General features: G+C 50.9%; 1 protein-coding gene across 5 annotated transcripts in view; it reads right to left on the bottom strand.

The window, feature by feature from the left end:
• The window catches only part of CRTAC1 (cartilage acidic protein 1), a 147,643-nt gene extending 131,303 nt beyond the window's left edge, over nt 1–16,340 (bottom strand). For 3 of the 5 annotated variants that reach the window (XM_076009878.1, XM_076009879.1, XM_076009880.1), the window contains exon 1: nt 16,175–16,334. In XM_076009878.1, the coding sequence (XP_075865993.1) occupies nt 16,175–16,198 (24 nt within the window). In that variant the 5' untranslated portion in view covers nt 16,199–16,334. Of the gene's footprint in view, nt 1–16,174 lie in introns of all 5 variants that reach the window. The other 2 variants (XM_012767910.2, XM_012767919.2) reach the window with 1 other exon arrangement.
• Between the last annotated feature and the right edge of the window lie 2,395 nt (nt 16,341–18,735).

Genomic DNA, 18,735 nt, shown 5'->3' with positions numbered 1-18,735 from the left:
AGGCAAAGCGGTACTTTCCTGCCTTCAGAAGGCAGCAAACCTCTTCTTGATGGAACTTTTCCTGCTGGCTTGTCAGTGCGTCTGGCAGCCAAGAGCACGGCTGAGTGAGGCTGATGTCTTAATGAAGGGAAGAGCAAGGAAGATCTGAAGACTGTCTCCCCATATGGAGACAGATGCTCCTGCCAGCAAACGAGCTTGCTCCTGTTCAAGGACCCAGAGACCAAAGCGAAGGGCCCAGGCGCTGCCTTCAGAGCCAAACATGATTCGGAAGCTTCCCTAATGCCTTGCTGGAGAGGCTGCAGAGAGACACAGAGGCGAGGCTCCAATTGCGGGACAGAAAATGACCTCAGTCAGCCTTCCTGGAAAGGAGGCTCTTGTAGCGTGTTCATAGGGCACACGGTGGGTGTTGCGATACCACACTGAGGTCATTGTAAATTACAGAGACGTCTGAACAAGACAGCATCTTCTGCTGGGCTGTCTAATCACTAAAGACAAACGCATCACTACAAGAGCCCTGCAACTTGGCAGGAAGTTTGATTGGATAAAGGAAAGTCATAATTGGATTAATGAGTAGCTGGGTGTATGTAGGGGTGGATGAGAAACTAAAGAGTATTTAATAACTAATGTAGACATGCTGAAATGTATAGCATGAATCTGAAGGTCACTGGACTTTTCAAGGTATGACCTATATTGTAGTGAAGGCAAATGAATTTCAACTTGAGATTCAAATCCAATTGAGTGGCAGGGGCTGGGAAGGGTGCTGTGATCAGCTCACAACATCAGCAATAGGCATGGAAGAGAACACTGGCATCGGGTGTGCCTTCTAGAAGCTAGTTAGTTCCTTCCAGACACCACACCTGCAACTGGGGTCACTGCCGTCAGGGAGGCAGGTCCTATTTAGGGTACTCCAAACTTAACTGGTAGAAATTTTCTAATGAAGGCCATGAGGGATAACAACCGTGATCTAGCCTCTTGATTTTTTCTTTTCTCTGAAAAGTAAAACTTTTAATTACAGGAGGCATATGAAAGAAATAGCTACTCTGTGTTACCCATGTCTAGATAAACAACTTGAAGAAAGATGAAAAAGAAAAATTGTACTTATGGGCTGACCTCTATTTTGCTTGATGACCTTGAACAAGTCACAACCTCTTTGGGTCTCAGCTTTTTTCTCCAAAATGAAGGTTTGAGAGGAGTTCTCTCAAAGTCCTTTCTGACTCTAAAATTCTATGATGGATTAAAGGATTTTTTTAGAAGCAGATTTTCAGCAGTTTTTTCCCCTTGAGCTTCTTCTATAAACTTCAGACCAACCTGTATGGTTTTTCTTTTTGAGCATATTAAATATATTTTGAACAAAAAACAGCTTTTGGGCAGGGTTCTACAGTAGCTCTCTCACAGGGGCCGAGGCCAGAGAGGAGCGGGCCATCTTTAGTGTGGATGTGAACTCACGGGGCATGGGCAGACCAGCAGATGGGCTCCTCCCTGAGGCCGGAGAGGGGTGGGGGACAGGGAGAACACATCCTTCATGTTTCATTCCTCTGCCACACCAAAGGCACCCCGGGCACCCACCAGGACTGCTTAGTACCAGTAGAAAGTTAGAGAGTAAGCAGTGGGCTATCTTGCCAGTGGATTGGGAAATAGTTGTGGTGACAATGCATAGAAGAAGGTCTGGTAAATATCTATCCTCTATTCTCAGGGCTCGGATGACAGAGATCACTGAAATACTCTTCTACCTCCTGGCTACCCAGAGCGGTCTGCTGATCAGCAGCATCGGCATCATTTAGGAGTCAGTTAGAAATGCAGACACCTGGGTCCCACCCTCAACCTAATAAAGAAGAATATGCATTCTCACAAGATTGTGGGTCATTTGAATGCCTATTAAAAATTGAGAAACACTGCTCAATCTTGGCTGTACATTGAAATCACCTGGCTAAGCTTTCAAAAAATTCTCATCCCTGACAATAATTTCTTGGATTAGATACCAGAAGCACAGGCAACAAAAGAAAAAAGTAGATAAAATAGACTAAATCAAAATAAAAAAACTTTTTGCTTTGAAGGACACTATGAAGAGTGAAAAGGCAACCCACAGAATGGGAGATACATTTGCAAATCATATATCTGATAAGGTATTAATATTCAGAATATATAAAGAACTCCTACAACTCAACAACAAAAATTAAACAACCTGATCCAAAATGGGCAAAAGACTTGAATAGACATTTCTCTAAAGGTATACAAATGCCCAGTAAGTACACAAAGTATCATTAATCATTAGTGAAATGCAAATCAAAACCACAATGAGATTTTACCATTTCATACCCATTAGAATGGCTATAATTTAAAAAAATAACAAGTGCTGGTGCAGATATGGGGAAATTGGAACACTTGTGCATTGCTGGTGGGAATGTAAATGGCACAGCTGCTGTGGAAAACACTATGGCAGTTCCTCAAAAAATTCAAATTAGAATTGTCATATGCTCCTGCAATTCCACTTCTGGATATACACCAAAAAGAAGTGAAAAAAGACTCAAACAGAGAGTTGTACACCTATGTTTTAGGCAGCATTATTCACAATAGCCAAAAGGTGGAAGCAACCCAAGTGCTCATCGATGATTGAATGGATAAACAAATGGTTGAATAGCTGAACAAAAATGTAGGGGGATATATATATATATAAAATACATATATATAATACAATGGAATATTATTCAGCCTTAAAAAGGAAGGAAATTCTGACATGTGCTACAAGGTAGATAAATATTGAAGACATTGTGCTAAGTGAAATAAAAGTCACAAAAAGACAAATATTGTATGATTCCATTTACACAAGGTATCCAGAGTAGTCAAATTAATAGAGACAGAAAGAAGAATGAATGTTGGTTACTAGTGGCTGGTGGGAGGGGAATGAGGAGTTAGTGTTTAATGGGTACAGAATTTCAGTTTCCAAAGATGAACAGAGCTCTGTGGATGACAGTGGTGATGTTGCACAACAATGTAAATGTGCATAGTGTCACTAACTATACACTTAAACATCATTAAAATGACAGGTTTTATGTTCTGTATATTTCACCACAATAAAAGAATACTAATACTTGGGTCTCATCCCAAGATAGTTTGACTTACTTGGCAAAGGATGAAGCCTGGGCATCAGATTTTTTAAAGCTCCCACATTGCAAAATTTGAGAAGCACTGTTCTATTCCAGTGCTTTGGTGCATCTTAAACGTGAATGTGTATATGAATCACCTGATGGTCTTGTTAAAATGCAGATTCTGATTCAGTAACTCTGCACTAGAGCCCAAGATTCTATATTTCTAACAGGCTCCCAGGTGCTGTGGGTGATGCCGTTCCATAAACCACAAAACTGCACATCTACTATAGCAAGGTTCTGTGCTACAGCTCCCAGTCATGACACCAGGCAATATACTACAGTGAAGGTACAAGATTGGTTCACGAACATTCTCCTCTGCCTCTGGATCTAAGGAGCTGAAATCAATCCCGGAGCTATGCAGTCCCCAGGGCTTCCCAGGCTCGGTTTATCTTTCCACATTCAGAATACTAGCTGTCTTCGGCTCAAGGTCAAATTACCACAGTGGGCAGGAGTGACAAGAGGGAGAAGGTAGGAGCTGGAGGCTGGGTCAGGTCAAGGAGACAGGAGACAGGGACCGTTAGGGGCAGAGCCTAGAGAGAACAGTATGGGCAGGAACTTGCAGGCGACGATAGAGACGCATGTTCTCAGAAACCGTCATAGTATCTGGTACCTCGCAAGCACTCTATTAATATTTCTTAAATAAGAGAAGGAAGGAATATGTCCAAATGATAATGCGAATCAGCAGAAACTGCTTGCAACTTGTCATAGTTGTTTAAAAACTGTTCTTTCTCTAAAGCAATGCTTCTCAAACCGTAATGTGCCTCCAATCACCTGAGGACCATGTTACAATGCAGATTCTGACTCAGCTCGTCTGGGGGGCACCCGAGAGTCTGCATGCCCAACAGGCTGTCGGGGGTGGCTGGCGAGACTAGACCAGTGGCCCTGAACCCTGGCTGCCCAAAGGAGTCGCCCGGGTTAGGGTGTGTGTAGGGATATGCTGCTGCCCGGTCCCTCACCCAGTTTCTTGGTTTAATTGGTCTGGGGCGGGGCTTGGGCGCTGTATAATTTCAGAAGCTGCCTACATGATGTTAATGGACAGTCTGGGCTGAGAACCACTGCCCCAGACTCGTGGTCCCCCGATGGCAGCGTACACTGCAATCTGATTTGAAGTGAAAAATGTCTCTGCTACCAAAATTCATCATCGGCTGGTTGAAGTATATAAAGAAAATCTATTTATCTAGGGAGTGTCAAAGGAGGAGGGGGGAGATGAAGTTTGGGGAAGAAAGCAGAGCAGGATGATACTGCCTGAAGCACAGGGCAGCAGCACCCGGAGTGACCTCGCATTTTACGTGGCTGACTCGGGAAGCCTCTTGTCACACCGCTGTGCACATCTGAATCCTTCGGGAGAACAGGTAGAAAGGGTAAAAATAGTATGAAAAAATAGGTTGAACGGAACTTTTTTGTTTTCTTGACTGCTCGTGTACCAAGCACCTACTGTGTATTAGAGTACTGTGAGTAGTACTCCCCCTGCTTGTGTACCAAGCACCTACTGTGTATTAGAGTACTGTGAGTAGTACTCACCCTGCTCGTGTACCAAGCACCTACTGTGTATTAGAGTACTGTGAGTAGTACTCCCCCTGCTTGTGTACCAAGCACCTACTGTGTATTAGAGTACTGTGAGTAGTACTCACCCTGCTCGTGTACCAAGCACCTACTGTGTATTAGAGTACTGTGAGTAGTACTCACCCTGCTCGTGTACCAAGCACCTACTATTAGAGCACTGTGAGTAGTACTCCCCCTGCTTGTGTGTACCAAGCACTTACTGTGTATTTGAGTACTGTGAATAGTACTCACCCTGCTCATGTACCAAGCTCCTACTGTGCATTCAAGCACTGTGGGTAGTACTCACAGCAGGAGTGGCACTAGAGTAGTACATAGTACACAGTACTCCATACTCCATGCAGAGATGCGGAGGGGTGTAGGAATGCAAAGATGAATAAAACCTGGTTCTTGCCTTCAAGGAGCTCTCCCAGGAGGCAGAGTAGCAGCCGTGCAATCCTAGGGGTGACACCCTGAGTAAGGGCAAGGGAAGGCTCCCTTGGGGCACGGCAGCCCTTATTATTTAGAGGAGGCTAAGTATCAAGGCAGAGCTTGGGCAGAGGGGCGGGGGCCACAGCACACGGCGCCTCTGCAAGGACACAAGCTCCTCCTGCAGGGGAGAGGTGGGAGGGGGGAAAGAAGGGTCTTCATAAAGGTCAGAGACGGTAGGGCTTGTGTTTCAGACTGTGAGAAGAATTGCTTTGTAATAATAATTTGTTAAAAATGCTCTATAAGCAAACTTTTCCAACAATCCTCAGCAAGATGGAGAGCAGGGGAGAGAGAGAAAGAAGCCAAAGCTGGGAGTCAGTGACCTGGATTTGGATCTCAATTCCACCACACAGTAGCTAGTCACCTTGGGCCTTTCCTTAATCCTTTTCATCTTTGTTGTCTTCATCTGTAACATGAGGATCACGTGACCTGCCGAGGTGTCAAGGGTTAAGTGAGCTATACAGGGAAGGCGTCCCGGGGCCCAGGCAGGAGGCAGCCTCCTTGCTCGTTTCCCTTCCTTTCACACAGAGAACCTGAAGGTTAGATGGCCTTCAGACATGGCTGTGGGTTACATGGAGCCAAACTCAGTTTTCTGTGTCCTCGGGACTTTCCTGAATTGGGTCTGAAAACCAGTAGCCAAGCAACCTGGACTCTCTGACGTGGGGTCAGGCAGCTGTGGGGTGAGGCTGCCAGGGCGATTCTCAGGGCAAACAGCTCTTTCACAATTATTGAAAGAGCCAAGGACACACCCCAAGTTCTCGCAAAAACATGAGGCCCAAATGATTCAGATGCTGGGAACAAGCAGAGAACACAGACCCTTTTCAGACACGTAGGGATGTTAAGACATGCTGAGACATGAGGGAGAGGAACACTCTGGCCCGCACAGGCTGGGCCACCAGAGACCCACAAAAGTGATCTTGGAACTCAAGCAACATTGGAGAAGAGCTAACAGAAGCTGCTCTGGCTCGTTCACCCGTGATAACACTTCTTGTGGCTCCTCAATGAGCCTGGCATCGTGCTAGGCCCTGGGGTCCCAGGAAGAAAGCCATCAGCCCAACATCCCAACATGCGCAGTGCAGGGCGAGGGGTGCTGGGACGAGGGGCACTGAGAGCGCTCAGTTAGTTAGCCAGTGGGGGGAGCTGGGAGTGCTCCCTAGAGGAACGGTGCTGTCGCTGAACTCTGAGGATGCCACAAAGTTAGCTGGACAAGGAGAGGCGGGAGGAGGAGTGGGGAGGAAGAGCAAAGTAGACAGAGTAGACCCCTGCAAAGGTGGGGGACCCAGCTGTTGCCACAGGCCTCGTGCCTGGGTCACATGTTGGGCAGGAGCCCTTGTTTTCCACCCCCGTGTTTCCTGCTGGAGGACTTTCCATCAGCCTGGAGCAGTGGTTCCCAACCAGGGCAATTTTGCTACCCTCCGTCCCTGGGGACATTTGGCAATATCTGTGGAGGCCTGGCCAGCCGATTCCCATCTCCATCTGCCTGAGCCATACCTCTCTCCCCCTTCCTCCCTCTCAGCTGGTCTGGAATCCGAGTCAGGGAGTGGGACACCAGTCGCTGGGCCCCTCCAAACCCCAGCACTGGCCCTGAGGCTGGGGATCTGGCGTCATATTCCTGCTTCTTCCTTCACAACCCTGGCTCACCCAGCCGATTCTGTTGCACAGACCTCTCAGAGCTGCCCAGTCCTTCTGTCCTTACTGCCAGGGATGTGACATGGGCCCAACAGGTCAGAGAATGTCATGGTTGGAGGGGAGTGTTAGAAGGAATATTGCAGCAGTACAATGTGGAGAAGGCCACAAGAGGGCTGGAATGGAAACAGAGAGGCCAGGTAGGAGGCAAATATTATGGCCCAAGTGAGCGAGAATGCTGCCATCCATCCACCCATCCATCCATCCATCCACCCACCCACCCACCCATCCACCCATCCATCCATCCATCCATCCATCCATCCATCCATCCATCCATCCATCCATCCATCCATCCATTATTTCTTGTGTACTTACTCTATGTCAGGCACTGTTCTGGGCTCTAGGAAAAAAGCTGAGAATAAGGCAAAGCCCTCACTCCAGTGGAGCATACATTCAATTGCCTTTTTCTCCCCCCGTCCCTTTTCCTGGTCCTCTGCATGGCCAGCCTGGAAGACTAACTGCAGACCTCTGCACCTCCTCACCCTCTAGAAGGTAACATGTCCTGTGCACCTTCCCCAGAGGCAAGAAAATATAAGGCTTCCTCTTTCTTCTCCCTACCTGGAGAGAGCCCTGAACACTGCTGGTGGCAGCTCACAGACAGATAGGAGACTTGGTTCTGCTCCAGCAAAAGGCAGACAAAAGCTCAGGAGACCCAGGCTAGGAGGTGCCACAGAGGCCAGTGGGTTAATGAAATGGTGTTTCTGAAAGTGAGAGGACAAATGGAGCTTCCTAGCCTTAGGCACAAGGCATAGTAGATGTTTTTTTTTTTCCTTTCTTTCTTTTTTGTGGAGACAGAGTCTCACTTTGTTGCCCAGGCTAGAGTGAGTGCCGTGGCATCAGCCTAGCTCACAGCAACCTCAAACTCCTGGGCTCAAGAAATACTTCTGCCTCAGCCTCCCAAGTAGCTGGGCCTACAGGCATGCACCACCATGCCTGGCTAATTTTTTCTATATATATTTTGAGGTGGTCAATTAATTTCTTTCTATTTTTAGTAGAGACGGGGTCCCGCTCATGCTGGTTTCTAACTCCTGACCTTGAGCAATCCGCCCGCCTCAGCCTCCCAGAGTGCTAGGATTACAAGCGTGAGTCACCATGCCCGGACCATAGTAGGTTCTTATTAAGAACTATTAAGAGCTCAGACTTCCAGCTCACTTCTGTAAAGTGAGAAGTAATGCTTATCAGGTTGCCATGAGGATGACGTGAGTTGCCGGCTAAGTGATGAGCGCAGCGCCCGGCACTGAGAAAGTCCATACGTGGTAGGTAACGGTAGCAATAATCACGCTATTACTACTACTGCTGTCTCTTGAACTTAAAATGCTTCTCAGGAGACGGAGTCTGGGCCCACTAGGTGCTCCTCCTCCAGGAGTAGTTGACAAAGGTTGGATGGAATGCTCTAGACTTTGAGGAATGGGCTTCCCTCTGTTACTAATCTGTCTAGAGATGCTAGTGGAGGGAGTTCTTTGGCTCCTTAATACCGCTTTCCATATGCAGAACCCCTCAGCCTTTGATGCTATGCACAATAAATATACTTTCGTTCTCCAAACATTTAGGAGACGCCTATGGGCCAGGTTGGAAATTATGAAGAAGGCATGGCTTCTGACCTCATGGAGCTTCCAGTGTTTCAGGGGTGAGTTGCAATACAGTGGGGTAAGTTCAGAGTAGCAACAGGTAAAGTCCAGGTGTAGGCCCTGGGAGGGAGAGATTAACTAGCAAGTTGGGCGGGAAGGCCAGGCAGGACAGGCTCTCTGGAGAAGGTGAATTTGGGTTCCAGGTGTGGAGACCTAAGGACCAAAGGCATGGGTATGAGACAGGTTGGTGCAGGCTGCGAACATAGTCGCTGCTGCTGGAATACAGTGTCTGGGATGTGGGCTGCAGGAAAGAGAAGAAGGAAGGGCAGGGAGAAGGGTGGACATGCAGTCTGGCATGCAGGCAGCCACTGGGCCGGCAGAGCCTGCTGTGCCAAGGTAAGGAGCCCGGAGTCACACCTTAGGGGAGGTTTTGGAAGTTGGGTGAGGACATGATTGACTTGCATTTTTGAAAGGGTGTTTTAGACTTTGGGCAGCAGTGTGCAGGCTGGATAGGCTGTGTTTCTGAAAAGCGAGTGACAGTATCACAGAGGGGTCTTGAACACCCTGGAGTGGGGGGGGGGCGGGGCCACTGGATGACCTCCAGAATTCTTTTCCAGGTCTAATAGTCTATAGGTCAGGGTTTTTTTTGTTGTTGTTTTTTTTTTTACAAATCATTTAAAATGCATTAGTGGATCTTGCTATTTAAAAACATCCTCCCAGGAATCTTTTTGCAAAGCAATGATTCACTCTCTAGTTTGTCTTCAGTGGAAATCCAAATTTTCATCTATTCTATCGGCTTAAAGCGAGGTAAATCTGCACGGAGCTTCCTTGCAGCAGGCTGGGGGGGCGGGGGGGGGGAGCAGCCATAGGGTGGTGGAAAGGAAGAGAAACTCAACCTTGCCCAAGGCTCAGAGCTGGCCACCATCTCATGGAGTGGGCTTTGCACGGGGCCCTCAAGCCCTGCTGGACCGGTGGAACCCTCGGAGGTCTGCACAGCCCTGGTGCCAAGTGCCAGCTCTGGGAAGTAGCTAGAAGGGAAGCAGGCATCCCTGACTGGGGCCAGTTTGGAGAACCACTTTATACCAAGGGCTACCTCTGCCCCAGAATGGCCACCTTCATCCACTTACTCATTTGTGCACTGATTGAGCCCCTCTACATGCCGGGCGCCATGCCAGGCACTGAATCTGCAGCTTAGAACAAATGGCAGTGTCTTCCCGGTACTATTTACAAGGCAGCGTTTCTCCTTCTTGGGGACTCTTATACCTCCACCTGCAAGAGCCTCTTTAGATCTACCCAGCTTCTCAGATGAAAGGTGCATGATTATGATTTCTAAGAAAGAGGCTGTTCTTAGAGACCAGGGTGAGAGGGAATGACATCACTTACAGAAAGAAACAGCCAGTGATGGAAAGGGCCTGTCACCCAACTCCTCTGATTACAGGGGCTGACCTCCAGAAGCTAAGGGACCTGCCTCGGGACACACAGGAGAGGCCTGGCCGGAATCTGTGTAGTGACGCTCCCACGTGGGTAGGGAGGGATGTAACTTCAGTCTTCTGGGGGGGCCTCAAGTGACTTCCTACCTCTAATCCTGAGCACAGGGAGGACAAGACTAGGGCCGCACCTTGTGTGACAAACACCAACCAAGACCGTTCCCACCAATCTTACAAGATCTACTCTGCCCATTCTGCAGGGGAAACTCAGGGTCCCAGGCCTGTTCCCCCTCCTGAGAGCCATGTCAAGATTTGCACAACATGACGGTTCCTTTAACATAGCTACACACCAAGGGACGGCTGGGGTGCCAATGTGGAAATCTCCACGGAGGTGGCTGCTCTCTAGGCTGGCGAAGGCTGATGTAAGGGAGAGAAGAGGTCCCTGCAGGCCCTCCTCTGGTCTCTGGTCTCCGGGACACTCCCAGAGCTCAGCAGCGAGTCCCACGACCTTGTCCCTGTACTTGTCAGGTGCAAACAAAGATAAGAGTAACTGGAGACAACAGAGAGGGTCATTTTATACTCTCTGCACTCTCGATTCTTCTATAGCTAATTAAAGTAATATGTCAAAATGTCCCTTGGAAGAGCTCTTTAAGAATATGTCTGTTAAGTAAACAAGGTTTTACTAATTAATGACACACCTTCCCATCCCTCATTGAAGTTCCTTGCAGAACTTCCCCGTGCCAAGAGGGCTGAGTAGGAAAGGGTGGCAGAGAAGTCGAAGTTGCCATCTCCATTTCTCACAGGGAACGGGGACAAATCCAGTCTCTTGTCATTTGTGGAGCTATCAGTTTCTCCTCCGGATGTTGATCAGATTTCCTGGGCTGGAACCAACTCACAGGGCCACAGTACTGGAATTTTTCCAAGAAGTAAACGCTTTGCTTCTTACGAAGTCAACATGATTTCTTTCAAGGAAAATTTTTATTTTTTTTAAGTGTCTAGGGTTTTTGAAGGGCAAATCTAAAGAGAATGATTATGCTGTACTTACCTGTTGCTAAGCCCACCCCCCACCACACACACACACTCACGGAGAGGCGAGGGCGTGGGGGGATGATGTGTCCAATATGACACAATGAGTCAGTGGCATAGCCAGAAATAGAACTTGCCAAACTCCCCGATTCTTAATAACAGAAATATTAATATAGTCTCCTTATAATTTTCTAAGTGTTTTCACAGCTCACATTTAATTTTGACAACAATTTTGGGAGACTCTGGGTAAGTCCATCTCAGGGGAGAACAGATCTGAATCCCAGACCGGCTCTGCCACTTGCTCTCTGTATGACCCTGGCTGGTCCCCCTCCTCTCTGGATCTCAGTGTCCTCAGCAGCGAAATGAGACAACTGGATGTGAGTACTTGTAAAATCCCTCCCACCTCTCACGTGCTGTCATTCCAAGCTACAATGCTCTAGCCCATGGTTTCTCAAATCTTGGCACTATTGACATTTTGGGCCAGATCATTCTCTGTCGTGGGGTGTCCTGTGCGTTATGGAAGGTTTAGCAGCATCCCTGGCCTCTACCCAGTAGATACTAGTAGCACCCCTTACCCCAGTTCTAATAATAAAAAATGTCTCTAGACATTGACATATGTTGTCCTGTGTGTGCGCGGGGTGGGGGTGTGACTCCTCTAGTCACTGCCCAAGGACTTCAATAAGGTCAAGATCATGAGCGGTTCAGTGGAAAAAAGGTTTTCCTGTCCCCTCCTTTTCCCCAAACCCTTCACACCTTTCTGCACTTTTCAAACACAACCTCTCAGTCCTTTGCTGCTTCTCGTTTCTTAAATGCCCTAAGTGGTCCAGGGTGTGTTTGGTGTGATAATGAACCAATTGATTTCATACTTTCTCCTAAAAAGAGTTCACAGGTTTATGTCCCCTAAGCAACCAGCCAGGCTCTCCAGAAATTCCTAGCAGAGCCCAGGCTGGCCCGGAAGCCTGTATCTGCAGCCTGCAGGAGGTTCGGTGAGCACGGATTTGTCAGCACTCTTAAATCACTGGGCTCTGAGGAAGGCTTCTCCCAGCAGAAAGATCCTTCCTTAGGAATCAATAGCTCAGGGCCCTCCATCACATTCAGAATTATCCTGGGACCTGTAAAATTTCTTTTTCCCAAGCATGGCAGAACCCCAAAGTGAAAACCCTGAGGTGGGGGAGGGGAAAAGGCAAGGAGGGAGCCCTGCCAAGAAGGCCTTGTCCATCAGCCCCGGTGTTGCTGTGGGCAGAGGCTGATGTGCAGACCCGGACACTCAGCCTCACCTGCTGGGACAAAGGCGACCCTGGGGTTTCCTGATGATTCGGCAGGAATATCCCCTTCCAACCAAATACCTCTTTGCACCGAACCAAGAGCAGAGGCACACTGAAGATGGTCTCCCTCAACCTTTACTACCCTATCCCCATCATGTGGTTGCCAACTTCATCGTGTAGCAGAGGAGGAAACTGAGGCACGCAGAGGCTTAGTAGTTTGTGCAAGGTCTCTAAGCCAGGAAACAGGGAGCCAGATTCTGAGCCTAAGTCCTTACCATTACAGTGAGAGTGGGGTAAGGACCAACCACCTAGTGGGGCTCGAGAAAGAGACCTCTCCTTGTTTTCTCAGTGTCTAATGCCACTTCTCAAACTCTATACCTCCTTCCCCATTCAAGCAACAATCCACAGAGCTTGTATTATCGCTGCATTTAACATAATTATATTCCCCTGGCCTTTTCTAGAACTAGACCAAGCCAAGGCAGGCACATTTCTCTAGCTAGAGCTGGGAGCAGAGAAGATCTCAAGCACAGCCTCTTGGGACTCCACTTTAAAGAAAGGGGCTGTTGCTCTCTGGTGACCCACATTATCCTGCCACCTCCCGTGTCCCCCTGAAGACGAAGACCCAACCTATCTGTGAGTGTGAAGGAGATGAGAAGACTCAAGCATCTTCCCTGGCAACAAGCATCCCTTTTGTGAGTATGAGGGCGAGAAGAGGATTCTGCCTGTCAGAGTTCTGGCAGCAGTGGGTTCCCCATGAGGGTGGGCCATGCCAAGGTGTGCTGAGGCTCCGAGGGGAACCCGAGATAGTCCATACAGTATGCAGGGAAGCAAGGTGGGGAGAGGAAAACGAGGGGGCTGCCCACAGGCCACTCAGCAAACCTCTTTCCCAGTGCACAGCTCAGATGTCGACAGCCAGACTCATAGAAGAGAAGAAAGGGCAATGGAAATGGTAGAATCTTCCAGGTCACCCAAGAAGCTTGAACATAAGGATTTTGCAAAAATAGAACATGCTAGCTCTCTGACCTTGAGCTGGGAGCAGCAAGGATGGGGGAAATAGGCAAATACTCTTTGGAAACTCTCCAATTCATCTAGGATGTTGTGGCTGCAGGACAGAGAGACCCCACTCCAGCAGCCCTTAGTGGAGGAAAAGACGAGCTCCAGGCCTGGGTTCCAAGACCACTGTGAGGGACTGGGCACTTCTGATTCCTAAATGTATGGACAGAAACCTTGAGTTGCATGGCTTTTGCCTAAAACACTACTGGGAACACTGACACAAGACAGTGGAGGAATGATGAAAAACAATTAGGGATATCTATGACTTGTGCATGTACATTACAAGAACTTTCTCTCTTCTTACCTCCTCACTCTAAATAACAGATTCAAAGGAAATCTCTCAAAATTTACTAGATGTATTAATTTATTATGGTCTGGGCAGTCAGTAATTCTAAGCGCCTACTGCATAGGGAACATACATCCACCTTCACAGTGAAGAGGAAGCAGGTCACTGGGGTGGAAAGAGCTATGCAGAGAGCAGAATTCCTAAGAACTAGTCCCATTTCTTACACCAAATAGCCATGTGACCTTGGGCAATACACTTGCTTTACTGGGCTTCAGTTTTCTCATCTGTAAACCAAGCATGCATGTGAGCATTGGGGATGGGATGGGGTGGACTAGATGCTCTCCAAGGCTCCTTTCTTCTAGCTCTAATGTTCTTGGACTCTGAGCCCTTAAAGAACTCAAAGACTACACCAGTGCCAAGCACAAAGGAATGATCTCAGAGAGCAGGTGGGGCTGGGTACCAACCGGTTCTGTCTCCTTGGAATGTTGTCCTTGCACCTGGCCCATTACACCTAAGGTCATAGGACCACTGGAAGTTCAGGAAGCAAGTGGTAGAAGGCCTACAATCACAGTGGTGATGGTTGAGGGCTGTGGCCTGAGCTGATTTAAAGCATGAAGTTGCTATGGCCAGTGAAGGACAAGAAGTGAGAAAGTCAGTGGTCCTGAGCCAGGTACCTTTGGTGCCCCCTACTGGACACCAAAGAGCATGCTCCACCTTTAAGCTTCCACCACCTCAGCAGGCAGCAAGGAAGTCTGAGAACCCGAGGCTGTCACAAGCTGTTTAGTAGGACTGCCTTCCTGGTAGGTGGCCTGATCTCTACAAGAGTCTTATGTTTCACTCTGTGGAATTACACAGGCTATTGGTCCACACATTTCCAGGGGCACCCCTGTGCAGCCACAGGACGTCTTAACCAAACATCAAGGTGCCAAGAAATAAACATCAAGGTTCAGAACACCAGGTGCAGCCCAGATGGAGAGAAAGGAAGAAAGAGCAACAAGCAGGTATTTCGCTGCATAAGTCCCCAGTGGTGAGAAGGTCTTTGGAAATGCAGCAGAAAAATGTAGACTGCAGACAGAGGAAGGACTGGGGTTTGGGATATGGATCGATAGCCCCCGTAAAGGATCTCCAGGCTGGAGCGGCTATGCTAGGAATTTGAACACCCATGTTCAGAGATCGGGTAAGGTAAAGGAGACAGCCCCAGCTGAACAACTGCAGAGCAGGTAACCACCACCCTGCCTTCGACCTTCTCCAGAGTCCATTAGTACCAACTGGAATGTTCTAGTTGGGTCCTCTGTGCCAGCAACAAGACCCTAAACTCCCTTCATTGCCTCTTACATTGACTTTAGGACCAGCTGCCAGAAGGATGCTCTTTACCGAGTCAGAGAGAGAGAACACTTCCTCAAGAACCATATTGGAACAGCTGCCATGTCCCCACTTGTCAGCCTCCACCTCTCCTTCTCTGTGGCTGAGAGTGAGGTGCAGGCTGACTCCTGAATTAGCTCTAATTCAGTCTTGGGTATCTCCAGCCCCAAGTCTTCAGGGTCCAAAATCTCCCATCAGTAGCTTTTCCTACATGAGTTTTTCCTTGACTCAAGACAGCACCATAGAGCTGTCCTCTATTGCCAGAACACTCTTCCCTTCTTTTCCACCTGGCTTCACTTAGGAAGTCTTGCACCCATCCCAGAAGATACCTCAAGTGTGACTGAAGAATGTGTCCTGCCAGGAGAATGAACGCACCTCCTGGGACCCAGAGAAGCCACACTAGGTGCACCCAGCAGCAGCAGCAGCAATATTCATTAGTCATTCCCGGAGGAAGCTCCCCTCCTCAGCCCTGGGAGCATTTCCCCGCCACTCTGGGAGGCTCCATCCAGGCTGGGATGACTTTGAATTCTTGAGTTGCTTTCTGCAGAAGCGGGACTAACAAGGGCTCCCAACTACTGTACTGCACAGAAGCGCGCTGCATTGCTGGGCATGCCCCCAAGCCCGGCCTGCTGCCCCATCAAAGCCTCCAAGTGCTCCCACGGAGTCAAAAGGGACCCCCAGTTCCCCTGGAATGCCTGAAGCGAGCTTGCCTCAGACAGCCTGAAAGCGAGACCACACCTCGGTCCAGCAAAAGGCGGCTGCCAGCTACGTCGCGCGCGGGGCTGGTTCCCGGCGCTCTCTGCCACCCAGCGCTGTGCCGGGGAGCTCGGCCTCCCCCGGGAAGAAGAGCCAGCCTCCCCCCGGGGCTCTTCCCCAGCCCAGAAGCGTAGACCCTCGGCCGACGCTAGTGGCTTCCCCAGCCCGGAGCTCAGCTTGGCTGCCTGGGTGTCTCCCCCATTCCCCCGGCAATCCCTCCTCACCTGCTCCGCCCCCTCCCAGCCCCGCGCCCCCTCCCCAAATAGCTGACCTCCAGTGCGCCCCCAACACCTTCCCTGCCAGCTGCGTGCCGTCGCCCCCACACCTCGGCTCCCACCTCTCCGCCACCTCCAGCCCGGCGCCCCCTCGCCCCCAGCCCGCGGGGGAGGCTCGGCGCGCCAATCGAGCCACCGCCTCTCGCAAGTTGGGAGCAAGCCGCCGCCTTCGCGACTCGGTCTTCCCCGGCTCCCAGGCGGCGTCCCCGCCAGCCCCGCGGGCGGATCCGGAGGGGCGCGGAGGCTGGAGAAACTTTCTCCGCCTGAGGGGTGGGGGCACGCGAGCGGGTACTCACGCCGGGGGCAGCGCTCGCAGCCATCCTCCGGCTCTCTCAGCCCCGCCGCCTGGGGGCGTCGCAGCGCGGGCGCTCCTGCCGCCTCTGCCGCCGCCTTCCAGCTCCCAGCCCCGGTCCCGGGCTGGCCTCGAGCCTCCCGCCCCGACGCCGCGCGCTCGCTTTATACAACTCCACTCGAGCGCGCCCCGGCTTATGTAAAGGCTGGCGGAGGCCCGCAGCCAATGGCGCGACGGCTGGAGCCGCGGGCCCGGGGCGGGGGGCGCCCGCGCGGCCAATCGCGTCCCGCGGAGCCGGGGGAGCCGGGTGGGGGAGGGGGCGCCTCCCGCGCTGATTTAGGAGCCGGGATTGCGGTGGCAGCAGCCGGCAGCCAGGCTGGCCCGGCGCGGCGGGCACTGGGGTGGGCGGCGGCGCAGGCGGCGGCGAGGGCGGGCGCCCCCCGCGCCCCGCCGCTGCGTCGCGTAACCTTCAGGAGGCAGCGGGGCCTGGCGAGGGGGAGAGGGCGCCTGGCGGGGTGCGGGGTGCGGGGCCGGCGGGAAGCAGGTGTCCCTCGGGAGTAAGCGCCCGGAAGGAACGGGAAGGGGGAGGGGAGGGCGGCCAGCCCCAGGACCCCGCAGCCGCCCCGCACGCAGGGCCGAGGGTGGCAGCGGGAGCAGCGGCGCTGCCTCCCCGTTCCCCGGAGATAGCGATCTGGCGTCGCCGCGCCCGGCCGGAGCGGCCGCGCGAGCCGCGCTGATGGCGAGATTTCGCGCTGCGGAGCGAGCGCCGAGCCGATCTTTATCCAGCCTGGGGACGTGTCCGAGCGCCTCCCGGGGACTGCTCAGTATGGAGAGCAGAGCTTCGCGACGGCCCCGGCGGGCGGGGAGCCGGCGAGCACAGCTCCGAGATCAGGCGCAGAGGCCGAGGGGGCTGCGGGCAGCGCCTCTTCCACCCTCCCCCAGCCCCCGCCGGTGCCCCCACCCCGGCCTGCCTGGCCCCCTCCCCAGCAGTGCCCAGCTGCGCCTGGCTCACCTGCTCTGGCCCCATGCGTCCTACCAGCCTCCCTCACCGCTTAGCTCACAGGTACTGCTTCCTCCTCCTCGGCCCGTGCCCGCGGGGCTGAATGGGATGGCTTCGGCCTCTCTGGACCAAGGGCCAACGGGGGTGGGGGGCTAAGCTCTCGAAGAACACGCTTGGTCAGCAACGTTCCAAATACCCGTGTCCAGGGCAGGAGACTGGCCAAGGTCCATAATGCTCGGAAGGCCAGTCCCTTATTTTGTGCGTAGAATAGAGCCTGACACATAGTAGGCGCACAACGAGTATGTATTGGATGAATTTTGAGCTTCCATGAGCAAGGCCTTTGAGTTTCTGGAAGCTGGGGCATAGGGCTTTAAAGACCTGGGAACCTGCCATCAGAGAGGAAAGGAACTAGGACTGTTTTTCCATCTATTGGTGCCATTGTGGTCATCACTCACTAGTCTGGCTCTGGGCATTTGACTCTTAAAATGACTTAATGTGTTCTTTTATAGACAGCTCGCTAGCCAGTCCCTGGCCCCAGATCTTGTTATCCTCAGATTTTGAGCAGAACTACCAGAATGTACTCTGGGCCCTGTTTTCAGGCCTCTGATCTTTCCCTGAAAAGAAGTAGCTTAGCATAAACAAACCTAGCATTCTGAGTCCCCATCAAACCTTTGAGGGCTGTGGACTCCTTTGAGAATCTGGCAAAAAATATTGAATCTTTTTTCCTAAAAAAATATGCAAACACATACATCTACACACACACACACACACACACACACACACCCTCTAGAGTATAATTTCAGGATCATTAGGGAACCCGAGTCTCTTGGGGCTCTGCCTAATGTCAACTTGTTTCTCCAGGGGTTTAGGACTGATTTATAATCACCTTCCTTCTGAGGATCACAGACCCTTTTGAACCTTTCAAGAATCTGATAAATGTATGAATCTGTTTCTAAGAAAAATGCTCACTCACATTGTCACACGTTGACAGACAACTTGAGGGGGGATCATGGATCATCAAAACTTAACCTAGGGCCCCAGACCAAGAACCATCACCTAGCCGCAAACAGACTCTGCCCCAAGGGCAAGTCTGATCCCCAGCTCTCTCCATAAAGAGTTCAGTTGGCTCTGCATCCTGCTGGATCATGCCACCAGCCTGTTCTTTTTTAAAATTTTTTTATTATTTTTTGGAGACAAGGTCTTGCCCTGTTGCCTGGGCTAGAGTGTCGTGGCGTCACCATGGCTCACTGCGACCTCAAACTTCTGGGCTCAAGCTATCCTCCCGCCTTGCCCTCCCAAAGTGTTGGGATTACAGGCAAGAGCCGGGGCGCCTGGCTGCCACCACCCTGTTCTGAGGGCATCTGAGTCATATATGCACATGGGTCTGACACCCGCCACCTGAGAGGCTGCCTCCACACTTTCTCTGCATCTTGGTCCCTGCTACCCTCTTTGTGTGGAAATAAGTTGCAGGTTGTCATATTCTGTCTGATCCTTGAGCATTCCTTAGCCAGAAACTCCAACTCAGGCAGACAGCAAGTGACTGGTAATTAACCAGTTTCACTCAA

Source organism: Microcebus murinus, chromosome 14, assembly GCF_040939455.1.
Source record: "Microcebus murinus isolate Inina chromosome 14, M.murinus_Inina_mat1.0, whole genome shotgun sequence".
Classification (NCBI taxonomy): Eukaryota; Metazoa; Chordata; class Mammalia; order Primates; family Cheirogaleidae; genus Microcebus; species Microcebus murinus.
The sequence above is the reverse complement of the archived record's forward strand: the minus strand, read 5'-3'. Positions and strand labels throughout refer to the sequence as shown.